The following is a 17,902-nucleotide window of genomic DNA, read 5'->3' on the forward strand; positions in this document are numbered from 1 at the left end:
TATAAGTAAAATCCTTATTCTTTTGCCAACTTCTCATAGGATTCTGTTTCCTATCTAAAACGATTTTATCCAAAACATATCTCTATACAAAATCCAAATCCAAGTCAAAGTTGAACTTTCCTATTTCAGCGGCCAAATTCTCCAACGCATGTTCAAACTTTGGGAAGTTGATCTTCGGATTTTCTTTGCTCAATTTCAAACGTTCGCAACATATCCAATTCAGAATATTCGAAATTTCACATTGGGCTCAAACTCAAGACATACTTTGAACTGATCAATACAGACGAAGGCATACGAATGTCGTGAGTTTACGAAATTGGGAAAGGAAGGGAAGCCATAACTTATTTATTTAAATACAACCTACAATAACTGCTTCACCACATTATTACTATAACCAAATGCGTGTTAAACCAAATTTAATATAATACGGTACCATATTTGAGTAATATAACGTTTCCACATGTTTTATAAATTTTACTACAACTATATTATACAATTAATTTTATCTTACATTTAAAAAATTTCTCAAAAATTGTGGTCCAAAATTACCATCTTCCGTTCGTTTTAGACTATGATCTTTCAAGCAAGTGGTTCATATTTTCTAATGCTTTACTAGATTTGACTATAACATAATCATTACTAGCTTAAGAAAAACTCAAACATTGACAATTTATTAGCGAAAGTAAAAAGGCTACTCCTGCAGGATAGAAATTTAATGAAAGCACACTCGGGAAGAAGCAATGCCAATTGCCTCTTGACCAAGCAAAACATTGAGATTTTTATGTACCTTTGGAGCCACCATGTGACTATTTCAGCCAATCACGCTCTCCACATGACCAATCAAATCACTGAGATTTTCTCACAATAATATTCTAGGTAAACTCAACAATGATCATGACGTCATTTGACTCTACAATATTTTGAATTCAAGTATATTCGACATAATTGATATAACAAGGAAGCTTAAATCTAGTCAATGCAATTCTTTACCTGAGAAATCCATGCCAATCACATGCAAATCATTTACCTTTTGTATCATCATTAGGGATCACACATGATGTCGTCCACAACTATGAAGCTTTGACACATCAATAACATGCCTAGAATTACCTCAAAGTTTGAAAAAGTCAAGAAAAATCAAGCCACATTGCAAAATATGTAGATGACAAAAATTAGCATCAGAAAAGTGATGCCTACGTAGGGGGTTATGCCATAAATTATCTTAAGTTAAAGCATGAAATGGACTTGTCATCACAATTACAACCCTCAGTAAACACATGAGCATCTGGGCAAAAAGCTGACTTGGACATGCATGATGCTTCATTTCTCTGGTCCCTTGATGAACATCTAAGATTGGAACAACAGTAAATAACACGTGCATTGTTAGTTAGAGTGTGCATCGATCGATTTAAAACACTTAATGGAATGCTCGATGTTTTACTACATCCTCTTACCATATAATGAAATGCTAATCAGAGTCACTAACATTCACACATATTTCTATACTTAAAGGACTGTCCGAACACACTATGATCATACAATGTTTTAACATCTTGAGATAAAATAATTAACAATAATTGTTTCTGACATCACACACAGGCAGGAAACTATCTTATTTTGCTAGAATCAGCACCAATGACGTCACGTTCAGATTTGCGCCTTTACATGTAGAATACAAAGAGCCAGAAAACTAATTCAACATTAATTTTGCGATGACTTCACCTCAAGAATGGGAACTACCCTGAAGAGCAAGTTTGACTTAGGTTATAGTAAAATGAATAACTAACAGGAAAAAGAACAATGAACGATATAATTAAAATATAGTAAGAATCTTGAATGAAGAGAAAGGATGTTATCTCACTTCATTTTGAAGACCTTTTCTAGTGCCGTCATTATTATTGACTTACCATCATACAAGGAAATGCATAGCTATAGGAATATTCAGTCTCATGAGCATCATATCATACAACCACAGCAAGAAACATTGCCAAAACCCTAAGGTGTGCCTTTCCTTTGTTAACAGGCTATGATATACAAAGGTCGCACCATGCAGCCTACTAGTTATATGCAAAATAAACTAGCAAATCATTCGATATGCAGCAGAGATGCATCAGAATAGTGTACATGATGTTCACAAAAACAAGGAACCGTAAGTTCAAAGGTCTTACCTAGTTGTGCAAAGGCACGAGAGGATTCAATAGGAAGAATCGATGCACAGAGATCTAATGAGAAGCCTGAGTAACCCATGATCTGTGGGGCTTTGGAGTTAAAAACCAGATATCAGCATTTAGTATATCTGTAAGACTTAAACAATTAACAGTTTCAACAATGTCATTAGCAGCAAATTAAAGGAAAAGAAGGGAAAACAAGGCAAAGAGAAATGATATTCATTTACCAGGGTTCTACAAAACATAGAAGAAACATGAACCAAGTTGATTTTATCATTGTGAAAACAAATTATTTTGAGGCCATAATTTCTTAATGTAATGAGTTTCCAAAGAGCACTGATTATCTCAGAGGCTTGAAAAAATTATGGTTTGATCAGTCTCTTGATTTATTACCAACTGAAGAGCGCATGGAGAATTGCTCGACCCAAAACCATATATAACCAATTCACAATAGGGATAGTGCAAAATGATGTCTCTCTAATGAGTCTAATCATTGGATTATCAACTACTAAGATACATCACTTCGTCTTATTCCTAACCAAGGACATGACATCCCATTTTTCAAATGGCAATCTTAGCTAAAAACACCCAGTCTGGAGGAAAGCTACATGTGATAAACAGGGCATCTGAAAATTGGCCAAAAAAAATTGTGGGCATATGAAACTCAACCTTTTGTTTACTAGATAAATTCCTACACCTTACTATTAGGGACATGACATCCCATTTTTCAAATGGCAATCTTGCTATATCCAGTCCAGAGAAAAGCTACATCAGATAAATAGGGCATTAGCCAATAAATAAAGACTGGGCATCTGAAACTCTAGCTTTTGTTTACTTGCCAAACTAACCTATTCATAGCAACCATTGTATGGCTGAACACCGCTCCACTCTAGCATCTATACTTAGTCTGATTAAGTGTACCCACCATCTAAGGATAAGTACCTTACCCTTGACTTAGAAAACTTCTGAATGGGTTCTAACTTCTGAATGAATTCTTATCCAACCAAAGACCCACTAGTTCTATGCTTGTAATTTCATCGACCCTTTGTCATTACAAATCATTTGACTGGCTAGCTTTATTTACCTAGGTTGCGCAGATAATTCTCCAGACCAAGGATATAGCAACAAACAATTTACACATGAAGAAAAGCGCACACGCGCAAGAGAGAGAGAGAGAGAGAGAGAGAGAGTTGTTCAGCAAGATCTATAATCAGCAGAAGCCCCAGCTACTGCACTTCATCTAGCTTGTTCAAAGAATTGATTGGAAAGTAGAAAGAGAAAGAGGCTTCCTGAATTCTTCTCAATCAACAGGGAAGGAGAGGAGTGCTAGGAAGACCAAAGTATTAGATTTAAAGGACTTTTTCCAGATGGGTCGTTCAGTGAGATGTTGCTAGCATGCACAATGCTTGACTTCAATAATTGGCAAACTTTGGTTCAAAAAGTGGAATTGCTTTATTACGCTCATAAAAGCCTTTTAAAAAGTGTATTTAACTATGGAAATGGATCCATTTAAATAAGAATTATCATTTCCCTCATGTACTCTAATGTAAATAGATGATAGCTGGGGTATTATAACATTCTTTCGAACAGCCAGTTCAACAGGTTAAAATGGTTGATTGCTATTCATACCATTCAGATTTCCTGGTTCATAATAATCTTGCAGAAGAGAAATTGCTTCTGATGGCATTATACCTCCCCAACATCTAAAACCCTTTGATCCAGAATCCCCATTACTGAAGGAGAAACAAGGAAATAGTTGGGAACAATCATCAATCAGGCACACACTCAAAAGGGGAAACGCAGATGGAATTTCTGTGGAAACCAGCCAATACTTGTCAATGATTATGCATTTTCACGTAGCTCAAAAGCTTGAAACTTGAGACAGATTCTATTTGCAAACAATGTCCAAATGTTGTGTGAGAGATAATTTAGCAAACCAATTGACAAAGCACTTTGCCAAAGAAGATACTATCCAAGCAAAAACAAGTTCGCTGATTGGAGAATATATTTAGTTCAGGAAGTTTACATTTCAGTCCAAAGAATAGCAATCTAAGAAATGTCTGTACTCCACGATATAGGTTTTCATGGAAGTAAATTATCTCCGAAGTGCTCCATTTGATTTAATTTACAGTAACTAGGCTCTATTAAGGGGCATGTACCTTGGCAAAATTCTTGCATCAAATTTAAGAGGAGTGTGTCTGGGGTAACAATGGCTTCAATTTTTTTACTTCAACAATACCTTTAGCAGTTGTATTTTCTATTTAACATAAAAACTAATGTCCTTCGAGAACAAACGACATGCTGTAAACAGGGTGATTCTTAGAGGCTTGTAATTCAGACAGGCAATTTCGCTTAAGAGATCTTGGCACCAGCAATCTGATTGAGAGCTCGTATACTAGTACAAAGTTTGAGTAAAAAATCGATGGGTTTTAAACAAGTTTAGGAAGCATGAAATGTTAGTAGAGTCAGACAAATGAAAAATCATACTAGAAACACAAGGCATACACCAGAATTTAGCAGGCACGTGCTCTCATGCATGCAAGGAGAGATAATTGCAACTATTAAATGAGAGAGGAGATTTTATTTATCAAGTACATTGTCCATGGCATATTAGAAAGCATAATCAACTTTCAGATAAACTATCACATTTCTTGGCAGATTTCCCAATTTAAACATGATAACACTAAAGACATCAAAAAATCTAACTGCAGTGAAAAAAAAAAGTGAGGAAGAAGATGAAGAAACAAGGGGGAAAGGGAAAAGGAAAACTAATGTTAGCTTAACTTGTAGCACTTTCTAGAACTGTAAATCTTTTAGGGCATAAAAAAGAATACGGCAATGTCTAACAAGCCACAAAGATTTCAAGGAAAAGGAAACAAAGCAGGGAAATTTAGGATTAACATATACTTGACTTCTTGACACTTCTGGAAACTCCACTTTCTTCCATTTATACTAAGGAAAAGGACAGAAAAGATAGAACAAACGTTCCATAAACCTCCATTAAATTTCATGGTTATTTGGTGCAATAGTCAATTAGTGACAACAAACAGAATCACTATGAAATCACATCCATCAGTAATAAACATAAGGAATCATAAACCTCCAGTAAGCTTTAGCTGTCAATTATCATATGTCACGATTACAAAGTGGAGCTAGGTAGATACGAAATCAACAACAAAAGCAAGTTCCGAAATGCATGCCTCAGAGCTATTTGAACGCAACGCCAGCATTGAGCCACAGCCTCCAAATTTATCATTTGTACAGCCATAATATACTTCACACCTGAAAAGGGATAAGGGACATCTAATCATTTATGAATAAACCAATTTTAGGAAAGTTTAGTTTTATTTCAGTATGACCAACAGATGTACCAGTGATTGATAATGCTGCTGCACACAGTATGCATTCACATGTCGCATTAAAGGCCCTGCAACATCCGCAGCTGAAAATCCAGTCCTCTGCCACTGTTCTTGAAGGACATCAAGAGCTTCCATCTCTGCATGTCTTGTTGCCTTTGAAAGCGCAAGAAAAACAAACCAAGCATATCATGTCAAATTTAGGAGCTTCGCCAGAAAGACAGCTTTTCTTAAACATACATTTAGGAATGTTTGCTCCTTCAAGTTAGAATATAAATAAGATTGATCAAGGCATATACTGCATGAACTCAACAAGTTTTGCTTGCTTGAAGTTGTTGAGAATATCACATGGAAAAAGAGGCTTCTTATTGCATTAGCCACCTCCACATTTTCTAACAATATTTTTATATATACCATGTAGAAAGGTGCCTTTGTTCCTTTATTATGCTCCACAACTAAAAGGGCCAAATACTTTTCGCATCAACTATTCATTACGGTCCTTGAAGTCATTTATAGTAGTGTATTGTCACCACATAACTATAAATAATTACAACAATAGACTATTAGATAAGAGATGATATCTCTTCTAGAAACCATTTTGTATGAAGAAATCTACCCAAGGAGTAGGTTCTTACATCTTAAAAGGCAATACAATGCTTACAATGCATTTTTATACCAAGTAAGATTATCAAAGTCTAGCTAACTCACAACGAAAGAAAACAATGTTAGGAACTTCACAAAAGCAGATAAAAGACCATAATTTGGTTCCAGACATAGCACAATAGTAAATGAAAAGCACAACACATTGTGCATAACAAAGCAAAAACATTGCTATCGATAGCCTTAATCATATCTTACGAAAGAATAATGGGAACAAAACCCTTTACAGCCGAAAAATGCATGGAAAATTCTACTATGAACAGATTTGTTCAGATATATTATTGTATGATCTTTAAGAAATAATTAAGGGAGAAACATAAAAAGATCATCAATAAATTACGAGTGGATAGTTCGAGGGTATTAATTCAGAACACTAACAACACACTTTGACCAAAATTTATAGAAGGGGGTGGAGAAGCAATGATAAACATAAATTTGTGGCTCATTTGTCCGATTTCTTCTTGCCACAATAACGCTCTCCATCCTCAACAATCACATGGCTGTTCAATCAAAGTGCATTATGAATAAATAAGGTACACTATGAAACCATTCACTAATTTAGACTAAAACACTAATCATCTTAGTTAGAAAATATAGTAACATATTTGAAATGCACCTAGTTACTTGACAATCAGTTTCTCACCAACTGGAACTTCAAGGTTGTCCAAAGCAAGTTTTTTCTTACATAAGAAAAGCAAATAGGTCTTATTACTGGTTGGAAGAAGAAATCATGAGGACAAGAGTCAGAAATTTTTTCATGCACGCACAATCCATACAGGCAATTCAAAGAGAAAATCAGCATCAAGTTGCTTCTAGTAGAAACATTCAGCGTGTCACATAGCTACGGTTGGAATGAATGCATCTCTCATAGCTATATGATCAAGATCTTGTAGGTCCTGTATAATAAAGTGGTCACAAGCTTCCAAGCAATGGTTTTTACCACATACTCATCCTGTAATTCAGACGCAAATCTCACCTAACTTTTAAACCGATATGGCTCTAACAACACTAAAAACCACATGTCGTCTTATCATTGGTACCTCAGAAGCTTATCTTTGATTAATATTAGGTTTCACTCAAAAATTCGAGAAGCTTCCTGGAGTTTTAGCTTCTAATTCATTTTCCATCATAAATGCCATGGCACATAAGTAAAAAAAAAAAAGAGAGAGAGAGAGAGAATGCTAAACTGTTGGGAAGGCCTCAGAAATCAGAATTGATAATCAGCTTCTGGCGAGTCTCTATTCTACTGAAGAACTTATGTAAACGCCATGTTTCTCGTGATTTTTTCTTTTATATACCCACAGTTCACAAGGTGAAAGAAAATAATTACCTAACCAGTTATTTATGGGCACAACCAATGCTCATTACAACTCTCATGCTCTCGGTAAATTCAGTTTTCAATTCTCCCTATTGCCAAAGTCAACAAGTGGTAAAGGACTCAATTATCAAGCAACCCTTCATGGTGGCTTGCCATCTCACTGCATCTTTATTTTCAACGGTGTTGCCTCTTCAAAGGCCTCATAAAATGTAGAGACAAAGGCCTATCCCATTAATCAAAGTTTATCAAATTCATTAGTCCTGGAAAACTGATCACCTGCTGCACATCTATATGAATTGCACATGCTACTCATCCACATTTCCTAGACACCTCAAAAGCACCCAAATCTCTCTCTCCCCCTTTCTCTTTAGCATGGCTAATTTTCCACTTCGATGCCTGGTTATGCATAAGGGAGTTCCCAATCTATAGCACCCAGATTGACCCAGTTTTTCGCCTGAAAAGCAGACTGAACCAAGCCATGTACATGCTACTTCCCAGTGTTCCACTCTTCCTCGATTGTTTTTCCTTTGAACCTACACTTCACCTACTCGTTTTAATAAGTTGCCACCTACGAAAAGAAAGACAGAAAAGCTATACCTTCTAGGGATCGTTGTTGATTTTGCAGCATGTAACGTTGATTGCAAGTGTATTCACTACCAAGCATCCACAGACAAATCTCACGAAGAAACACCTTATTCAACGTCTCTCGAAGAAACACCTTCTAGGGACTCTGTTTCCGGATGACGAACTCCTTCTGTTCATCGCTTCCGCCGGCAGGTGGCGATCTCCCATGTCGTCAGAGCTCACTGGTGGTGTCGTGTGGAAGATGAGGAGTCATGATGCTGAAAGCGGCGTCGGCGGAGTTGGAGGTTGGCCTATGGTGGAGAAGAGAGGATTTAGCCCGAAAAAATAAAAATACATTTTTCATGAGTATAAATTATAATACCCAAGGAAGAAGGTGGAGAGAGAAAAACTGAAAACAAAAAAAAGAGACAAAAGAGAAGAAAGAATTACATAATTTTATTTAGGATGCAAAGTTAACTTGGTTAAGACTCGAGCGTGTTGCAAGTTTATTTTTGGAGAAAGGAAAACGAGAAGAAACAAGGAGAGAGAAGGCATTATCATGAAGGTCAGCTAAGTTCACTTACCTCCGAATTGCTTCCTTAGCAAGTTTCTTGCCCATTCTAACAACCAAAGCAGCGACCAACACTGCCACTCATCTTTGCCAATCGAGTTAGAAGTCCACGCGGTCTTGGTTTGCATGCCTCATAATTTTTCTTTTGCACCATTTGACTTTGTTCCTCAGTAATTATTGGACAATCTTGCAAATCTTCCTCTAGGTTTGCTCCAATCGAACTGTCTTTGTGCATAAGTGAATTCTCTGCTTCTGAATTTGATTCTCCACTTTCTTGCAGAGATTCACAATAGTTTGCCTCAAAAGTTAAATTTGGTGGAAGCTGGGGAATCTCTTGTAATTGACGGTAATTTAAAACTTCTGAATAAGTCAAACTATCACGCTCATTGAGGGATGTAGGAAGGCTAGTGATGTTGTTCTCCCGGAGACATGGATGTATCAAAGAGGGAAAACGGGAAAGATTCTCAAGAACATCTTTCATGCATAAATCACTTCGACGAAGGTATATATATTGTAACTTGGGAAGTTTGGCCTCTATGCATGGATCAGCTGAATCCTCCAACTTTGGAAACTCGACTAAATTTTTGCAACCCGCGAGTCCCAATATTCTAAGGTTTTGTAACTTGTAAATGTTAGATGGAAGACCTACCAAGTTTGAGCATCCATTTAAATACGCTATCTCCAAAGAGATAAGATTTCCTATCGATGCAGGAAGTTCCTTAATAGCGGTGTGCACTAAATTCAAAACTTCTAGGCCTTCAACTTTATGTGGAATATCAGGAAACATTTCAAAATTTTTGCAGCCCGCAAAACTGATAAATTCGAGATTTTTTGACTTGAGCTCCTTTGTTAAATTACGAAGTTTGAAGCAATCCAATATAATCAAATTCCGTAACTTGTCATGATTTGCAATCGACTCGTGTGCTCCTACCAAATTTATGCACCGCATAAATTTCAATTCCTCCAGATTTGGAGCAAATGAGATGTCAGGCACATGGACTAACGAGTTGCAAAAACTAAAATTAATGTGCTTCAATTGTCGGAATTCCTGCAAAAATAGCGAAATCGACTTGTCATTGAGAATTATTATAAACTAATTTTGTGAGAATTAAAAATTTATTGTGAAATTAGTAAACACTACAAACTTTCCCAGTTAATAAATCCATACATATATTGGGTAAGAGATTGAAAATTAGAGATGACAAATCAAAACGCCAATGAATACAGATCAAATGTAGGCTACGTGTCATGCTATTAGGCAATTAGAAAAGCCAAGAGAAGTGTCATGTGGGGACCATGTAAATGCCGGCCAAGTGACAAGATTAAGCCCTGTGGCATGCCATGTGCTAATTATAAAAGCCAAGTGAACATCACACGGCAAGCATCAAAGTGAACATTTTATATATAATCAGTTAATTTCAATAATATATATTTTATCGCGATGAACTTTCCCAAAAATTAAGGAACTTTCAGGTTTTTTTTTTTTTTTTTTGGTGAAGTCATGCAAAGTCAAAGAAACCAACTTTAAAATACATTATGATGAAAAAAAGAAATTAACATTCAATTCACAAATCTTGCTCTCCCTTTAGATTAAGAACTGGTGGTGACTACTGAATCCCTTATATCGGATAGTTTCTAATATATATTTTATTATATCTACTTAGAAATTCTGCATCTTAAGAACTAATTTAAGCTACTAACAATTTCTTGTTTTGCAATGCGATGCATTCAAACTTTCGACTTAGCTAATACAATTGATGCAGGACAAGTCCGGCCGTTTACCTATGTGCATTGGGCAAGGCAAAGCTCCATCACTTAATGACTACTTCGCCTCTAAGGTTAATTTGAGTAGAAGATGCTATGATTAGGATATTCGATTTGTCACATTTAAATCAAACGCTCGACCATTCAGCCAGATTCCTTCGGTGATTTTACTTTTATATACGGTATCAATGGGTTCGCTTATCATAATTTTTGTTTTCTTTATATGCTATCATTGTACAATTTTTCTTCAAAAAGAAAAGAAAAGAAAAGAAAAAACTTATATGTAAACAACCGACAAAGTCAGAGTGAAGTTACACAGCCTACATTTAGACATGCGAACTCCATCTATATTACAATATATAGCAAGAAATCCTACTTTTAAGGAATTTGAATCTTCCTTCTATCAATTATACTCAATTACATATTTTACAAACACTATTACTATGGATAGATACATGGAATAGGTTATTCTATTTTATCTCTCACATATTTTTAAATTTCATCATTTGGATTTCCTTTTATGCAATGACCTTCATGATTAATTTCCAAATCTTGAAATGTCTTTCTCTTCTACATATATTTATAAGAGTTCTTTGGGTCGTGTATTTATTTCTAATAAAATTGTTTTTATGCTTAATTTTTCAAATGCTAATTTTGCTGCACATAAAATATTTCTATGGGTAGTCAGGGTCATTTTGAAAGAAAATAGACAAGTAGTTTTCTAAAACATAGGAACACCGCTCCTTTTGGGTAAGAGTATACATAATACGCATATATACATGAAAATGAAGTGGATAATAAAAAGGTCTTCATACATAAATGTTCACCTCCAATGGTTTTGGCACTATTGTCATCCTGCTTTCGCTCAAATCAAGTCCCACTAATTTATTGGGACCAGAGGCAAATTCTGGAATCGAAGGAGCACCAGGCCATTCGAACCATCTTATCCCATTGGGTAGACATATAGGACCTTGGAAAGAAACATTGCGTAAAATGAGCAACCTCAAGCTTCTCATTTTTGTAAAAGCATCATGACTGACACTTATTTTTATCGGCTCAGGTGGGTTCAACACTATGGCTTTAACATCACAATCTCCCTGTATGTACAAGACTAGTTAGGTAATTTATATTCAAAAATTAGAGTTAAATATAAGAAGCAGATTTTAATCGTATTTACAAATCTTACCATGTCGCTTGATAGAACATGAACAACATCCTTATATAACCATAGTCTACTGCGTCTCCTGAGATCATCACATTTTTGCTTCACGATATCCATGCCCATTGACTGAATCAAGTCATGCATTTTTAGGGTTGCAGACTCAATTTTTATCAAACACCTCTCGGAGAGAACTTTTAATCCTATTGTTGCCTCAAAATCACACCTGTTGAGAACTTCATAAACGTGACAACTTCCCCACCCCTTAAAGAAGCAGGCAACGTGGAGAAAAATCTCTTTATGATCTTCCTCTAGTCCCATATAGCTTATTTTGAGCACATCATTAATGGTTTTGTTAGGAAACCTAGACAGCCTTCTTAGTGTACTAGCCCATTCAGCTTCTCCTCTATTGCATAAGAAGGAACCCAGAACCTCAAGTGCTAAAGGAAGGCCTTTAGCATGATCCAGAACACCATTCACTAGATCTGTCCTAATTTTTAATTTTTGGTGTGTTGGAAAAGCATAATTACTAAACAGCTCATGAGCTTTACCGTCATTCAATGTTGTAACTTCATACACATGATCTTGATCTATCTCATGAGTAGTAAGTAGATGGCTATCTCTTGTAGTAACAATGATCCTACTACCATCACCAAACCACTTGTCTTTTCCTGCTAAAGCACGTAATTGGTGCAAGTCATCCACATCATCAAGGACGACAAGAACTCTTTTGCGGCCAAGTCTTTGTTGTATTAAATTTTTACCTCCATCGACATTGGACACTTCTAAATGTTTTCCTGGTAATAATACATCGTTCAGTAACTTTTCTTGCAAAGCAACTAAATCCTTGTCATTTTTTGAATTTTCTCGAACATGTGCTAGAAAACTAGAACCTTCAAATAGTCTGAAAACATCATTATAAATGGCTTTAGCCAATGTGGTCTTTCCTATGCCTCCCTGTCCCCATAATCCCATCATGAGAACATCATCTGTAGACTCAAGATTTAACATCCCTCTCAGCTTAACCACTTGGGAATCTATCCCAACCGGATAATCGGCAACATGAAGAGGTGTTCTGCGTAACTGAGTTGAGATGGAGATTACAATTCCTTGTATAAGTTTTGACTCATCCCTAACAAAAAGAAAAAGGACAAAGAAGTTGTAGAATCGTTATAGCAATTGGAATAAGCAAATAACACGCAATCACCAGCCAACAACAACGGCAAATCAGAGCGTCACACTTTTAGATAATTACATCCAATACAAAATGTATTCCCACTAAGTCAAATTTGAACTCCAACGGCTCCACACCAATTCGAACATGTATCTATCTACTTAAGTGATTCATGTTCCTTAGATAGAGAGATGACGACTCACTTATTTTTCTTTTTTGACTATCATATGTGATTTATTTCTAAGTTTAGTCTGAAAGAGCCATTTAGGACTTTGAACGGTGGTTAAGAATCTGATTCCAAAACTAGTAAATTCCCTGAAGCACGATGTCATTGCTTGACATGGCCTACACATATTAATTATCCTGTATGAAAGATTGCGAAGTCTCTTGTTTCTTCCAAACGAATGGGTAAGTGCAATAATTAACATTTTGTCTCTTAACATTTTATTTTGATCAAATGAGTCAGTAAATTTTTCATCCAGAACTAGTAGGTAATTATTTGATATGACCAAAGATGGTAAGATAAGACACTCAAATTTTTATTAGTAATTACTACTAATTTCAAATGAAATTTATTAAATTCAACGCCATAAATTATGCAAATCAATTTGGTAAGTTAGTACGAAATGGGTAATCTGCAAATTATAAAAAGAAGTTGGTGATTTTATAAAACTACTGGTAAGTTACTAGCCAATTTATGTGAAAGAAAAGTCACCCATCCTTTTCTCACCGATAGTTTTGACACTTACTAATATTTATTAGAATTCACCGGCACGAAGAAAAACCTATGTTGGGGCATCGAAAGATAGAATTCTGCCTTTAGCTTGTGCTAAGCCCTGTTTCATTCAGGTAAGGTCTGGAGCTCTTTCTTTTGGATCCTTATTGCCCTCAAAGTGTAATAAAAAGTTCTTAATATTTTATCTGAGGGCTATTTGAGGTCTTCACGTCTCATTTTGGTCAATTGAGTTTTATAGATTTTCAATTTTGGGTAATTGAGTCCTAAACTTCTCACAAGTGGCATTTTGAGTTTGAAAAATAAGATGTGGCCATCCATCAAACAAACACATGGCTTTTTCAAAAATAAAAAATTGACAAAATAAAGTGACTTACCAATTTTTTTCAATTAAATTACCACCTAATTTTATTTAACACTTCTTGTTTGAATTAATTGCCAGGTTTATTTTTATTTTAATTATCAATGTTTCTTATCTTTTGCCAAATCTTATTTTTCTATCGTAATTAAACTTAGATTCACTAATTCTTTATGAAATTACTAACTTAACCTTAAGTGACTTAAGAATATTAAGGAATCATAACATGAAGCATCTATACATATATACTTACTTGTAAAGATTACTTATCTTACACAAAGTATGAACTCCACTCTACTTACCCATCGTTCAAATGCCACCCAGACAAGTTACTAGCGGCAAAAAGAGCTTCCTTCCATCTCGTCACTTTCTCTGAATTCTTCCCAAGCTTGGATTCATGCTTATTTAGAGCTCTTTGATAACTATGTCTTCCTTGTCTCACTTCTCTTGGGTCCACCTTATAAAACACTGGGAGAACAGTAAGGTTCTTTGGCTCCCTACACTCCATAATCTTCGCCACCTCTTCCAAGCACCACTTTGAAGAAGCATAGTCATCAGAGAAAATGATGATTGCGATGCACGATTCTTCGATGGCCTTCATAAGCGCTGGTGATATTTGGTCTCCCTTTTTCAGCTCCTCATTATCTCGGAAAGTGTGTATTCCTTTCTGGTTTAAAGCTTGGTAGAGATGGCCGACGAAGCTCTTACGCAAATCTGCCCCTCTAAAGCTTAGGAAGACGTCATAAGCCTTTTCGGTGTTTGAAGAAGAAGCCATTGGATGATGGAGTTTAACAGTTCACAACGACTATTAGCTGAAGATTTGAAACTGTGTTTCCAAGTAGCTTGTTCTCCACTTGATCTTCTTGTTGATTTATACTAGAGGATAGAGATGTGTGACTTTTTTTTGGGTAGGGCTAACAAAGAACAATACTATATCTATTGATAATATTAGAAATTTGGAATTAAGGAGAAATATCTAATAGGTGTGAACATATGGATTTATTTTCCCACAACACCGCAAATGATGACATTATTCGGATTGGCTGATTGACACAAAATTTATTTCGTTTGATGTTGGAGTTATTGTTAAACTATTCAGGAACTTGACCGGCCAAAAAGCCATATGGCCGACAAAGGTTTTGAATTGAATAGATCGCTATTCGCTACTGGTCCCCGATCTAGGTTATAGGCTCCCTAATAAATAAAACTTTGCTAGCTTCCTTGGAAAGGCATCCCCAGCTTCCGAGTAGTTGTTTTTCCTTTGCTAAATTATAGTTGAACGGACGATGACTCAAAAGATATATAATTATACGCACAATTAAGAATACCGGATAGAATAATATTGTATTTAGAATAGTACAACTTTGGAAAATCATGGTGCTTAAGCATGGACCAAGACATCTAATAGATATAAACATATGGACATTTTTTTACTTAAGACCACATGCCGAAGCATTATTCGGATTTTCTTATTGATTGAAACAAGTTTCTTTGTTTGATGTTAAATTTATTGTTAGATTATTGATGCACTTGACCGGTCAAAATAAGATAAACTTTAAATTAATTTACAAGCTTCGAGGAAAGGACTTTCATCTGTTGAGTCTTCATTTTTCTTTTTCTTACATGGAAAATGAAGTATTGCCTTTCATTAGGTTAGCTTTAGTCGTAGGCTCACTAGCAAGACAAACTTTGACGGCTTCCTAGTAATGGCATTCCCGAACCGTAATTAGTTAATTCCTCTTTGCTAATTTCTAATTTAACGCATACTCATAAGATACATAATTATACATGTAAAATTTAAATATATCATAGCTAAGTGCATGACAAATTTGTGCGTGATGATCAACTTACCTCCATATTGGTGGACCGACACGACTCAATTAATTAATTACTTGTCATCATAAAATGAAAGATGCTATGAAATATGTGGTGGCACCATGTGCACCAATATCGTAGGTTTGGCATTCAAAGATTTTGGGTATCGAACCCAATAATCTCTTTTTTAATAGAGAGCCACTTGTGTGTTGTCTTTCTAGCTTTTATTGTGAAGAATCTCTAAATATTATATTAAGTGCGTACACGTGATTCGGCTTGGATTTACTCCACCTCCAGGAACACGGTCGATGACACACCACTGGACCGACAAAATTTTGAGAAACAGTGGATCTAGAAAATCATGTGTAGACGGGCAAATGCATCATTATGTGGTGTTTTGGAGAACCCAACAGTCTCTCTGCTTGCGCATGCTAAGGAGTTCGGTTAATTATAAGCTCTCATCATGAGTGCCACGTACTTATACACTAGAGATATTTGCCACTAACAAAAAAAGCCTCGACACGGTAATTGGTAAATTTTAGCCATTGGTAAAACTGCCAAATAAAAGTCGGTAAAGAAAAAAATAATTTTTATTTTTTTTAATCTTAATAAAAGATGCAACAGAAAGGTCATTATAAAACAAATGATCGCCGAAAATTAACTCAAATGAGTGTTGGCAATGTAAAACTAGATGGTAATTTAATTGGTAAAAGTTGGTAATTACTCTAATTAAACTCGGTAATTTCTATAACGAATAAATGCACCAAAAGTCCTAAAATTTATCACAAAAATATAATAAAATCCTCAAACTTTAGATAGTGCAATTATGACCTAAATGAAGTGTTGTCTTTCATTAAGTTAGCTTTAGTCAACTCTCAAGATAGTGCAATCACTATTTTCTGCTATCTTCGACGGGCTGGCTTTCATCTATTTAGTCTTCGCTTTTCTTGTTATTACATGGAAACTGAAGTATTGTCTTTCATTAGGTTAGCTTTTGTCATAGGTTCACTAACTAGAAAAATTTTGATGGGTTCCTCGAGATGGCGTTACCAACAGAGAAGGTCTCACATAAACTCGATCTACGTGCATCAATATCATTTCGTATTCGTTACAAAACCAGTACCATGCACAAGAAGTGAATGATTCATTCCGGTTATTTTCAAAACAAAAATGAAAACTATTAACACCACATTGATCTCTTACAAATCATTTTTGTAATTATTTTGATAAGAAAATACATGTATGACAACATTGGTAAATTTATGTGTTAAGTTTTTAGTATTTAGTGTTTGTGAGTGATTTGCAATCTTTAGAAAAGAAGCAGAAAAAATATTGTATATTTTCAACCAATCAAATTGTGGTTCAAGTCTGACCCCTGAAAAAAAGAAACAAAAAAATAGATTCTGGGTTCAAGTCTCGTGCAATTTTAGGCTTTGTGCACATTACAAATACACGATATGAGAAAATTTCTTATTTGGTAAAAGAATCTCATTAGAGGTGTCCCTATTTGTGGTGTAAAGGAAATTTCTTTATCACATAACTCAAATCTTTAGGAGATTGAAATTTCAAATAACAAAAATACTGTGGACTCATATAGAAAAGGGTACAATCAAATTGTTGATCGTACATTATTTCTTATGCTGAAACATGTGGATCAACCTGGTTGACAAATTATAGTTTTTACCCCCATTTACATTTAAATTCTTTATTCTCAATCACAGAAAAGAAATGGGTAAAGAGATGAATGAGACTTATATTGATAACTTATAATGGATATGTTGTATGAACTAATTTTAATAAATGAGTCGGCAACAGCTCATCCACAGTTGTTCGTTTTTATGAGAAAATGCTAGATGCGTTCAAACCATCACGCAATTAGCCACCAAACTAATTATTCAATATCAAGTACTAAGAACTTTTGACTTTTTTTTTTTTTTAAAGAAAAATATTATGATGGAGCAGATTGGTTGAATGGATCAATCATGTGGTGTTTTGGGAGCACCTAACAATCTCTCTGTCTCCCTATGCATTTCCCTATTGCAATTATTCTATCGGTTCAATATGGTTCAGGAGTTAGTTGAATTTGAAGATCTCGTTACGTTGCTGCCTGACATACACTTTGGAGATATATGTCGCTAACGAAACTTGTAGGATCATCGACACAATAGTTGGTAAACTTGAGCAGTTGGTGAGAAGCAGTTACCAAAAGTCCAGCGTTGAGGCTACTATTTGCACCTGATAACTTTGAAAATATTAACTGAA

At 35.3% G+C, this 17,902-nt stretch overlaps 2 protein-coding genes, 1 long non-coding RNA gene and 1 other non-coding gene across 4 annotated transcripts; all 4 read right to left on the bottom strand.

Moving 5' to 3' along the window:
- Positions 1 to 1,126: 1,126 nt before the first annotated feature.
- Positions 1,127 to 4,900, bottom strand: LOC104444785. The gene is made up of 3 exons (XR_005551245.1): positions 3,798 to 4,900; positions 2,169 to 2,296; positions 1,127 to 1,347 (listed from the first exon to the last, which is right to left on the bottom strand). It is a non-coding gene; the product is annotated as an uncharacterized LOC104444785 (transcript).
- Positions 4,901 to 5,142: 242 nt separating this feature from the next.
- On the bottom strand, positions 5,143 to 7,327 carry LOC120293444. Its single transcript, XR_005551241.1, has 2 exons — positions 5,540 to 7,327; positions 5,143 to 5,450 (listed from the first exon to the last, which is right to left on the bottom strand). It is a non-coding gene; the product is annotated as an uncharacterized LOC120293444 (long non-coding RNA).
- A 1,609-nt stretch (positions 7,328 to 8,936) lies between these two features.
- LOC108959693 (disease resistance protein TAO1-like) lies at positions 8,937 to 11,513 on the bottom strand. Its single transcript, XM_039313626.1, has 3 exons — positions 11,229 to 11,513; positions 9,067 to 9,685; positions 8,937 to 8,959 (listed from the first exon to the last, which is right to left on the bottom strand). Exons 1-3 carry the CDS (start codon positions 11,415 to 11,417, stop codon positions 8,937 to 8,939), a joined length of 831 nt encoding a protein of 276 aa, XP_039169560.1. The 5' UTR covers positions 11,418 to 11,513.
- A 2,605-nt stretch (positions 11,514 to 14,118) lies between these two features.
- On the bottom strand, positions 14,119 to 14,674 carry LOC104446670 (TMV resistance protein N-like). Its single transcript, XM_010060497.3, has one exon. It carries the CDS (start codon positions 14,598 to 14,600, stop codon positions 14,124 to 14,126), a length of 477 nt encoding a protein of 158 aa, XP_010058799.2. The 5' UTR covers positions 14,601 to 14,674; the 3' UTR covers positions 14,119 to 14,123.
- Between the last annotated feature and the right edge of the window lie 3,228 nt (positions 14,675 to 17,902).

Source organism: Eucalyptus grandis, chromosome 5 (genome assembly GCF_016545825.1).
Source record: "Eucalyptus grandis isolate ANBG69807.140 chromosome 5, ASM1654582v1, whole genome shotgun sequence".
Taxonomy (NCBI): Eukaryota; Viridiplantae; Streptophyta; class Magnoliopsida; order Myrtales; family Myrtaceae; genus Eucalyptus; species Eucalyptus grandis.

Bases quoted from the DNA above. Each gene is read 5' to 3' on its own strand.
- LOC104446670 (XM_010060497.3), bottom strand. From the start codon at position 14,600: ATGGCTTCTTCTTCAAACACCGAAAAGGCTTATGACGTCTTCCTAAGC.
- LOC108959693 (XM_039313626.1), bottom strand. From the start codon at position 11,417: ATGAGAAGCTTGAGGTTGCTCATTTTACGCAATGTTTCTTTCCAAGGT. The intron at 9,686-11,228 runs GTGAACATTTAT...CTATTTTTGCAG, and splicing joins TAGTGCCAAAACCATTGGAG to GAATTCCGACAATTGAAGCA. The intron at 8,960-9,066 runs GTCTCCGGGAGA...GAGATTCCCCAG, and splicing joins TCCCTCTTTGATACATCCAT to CTTCCACCAAATTTAACTTT.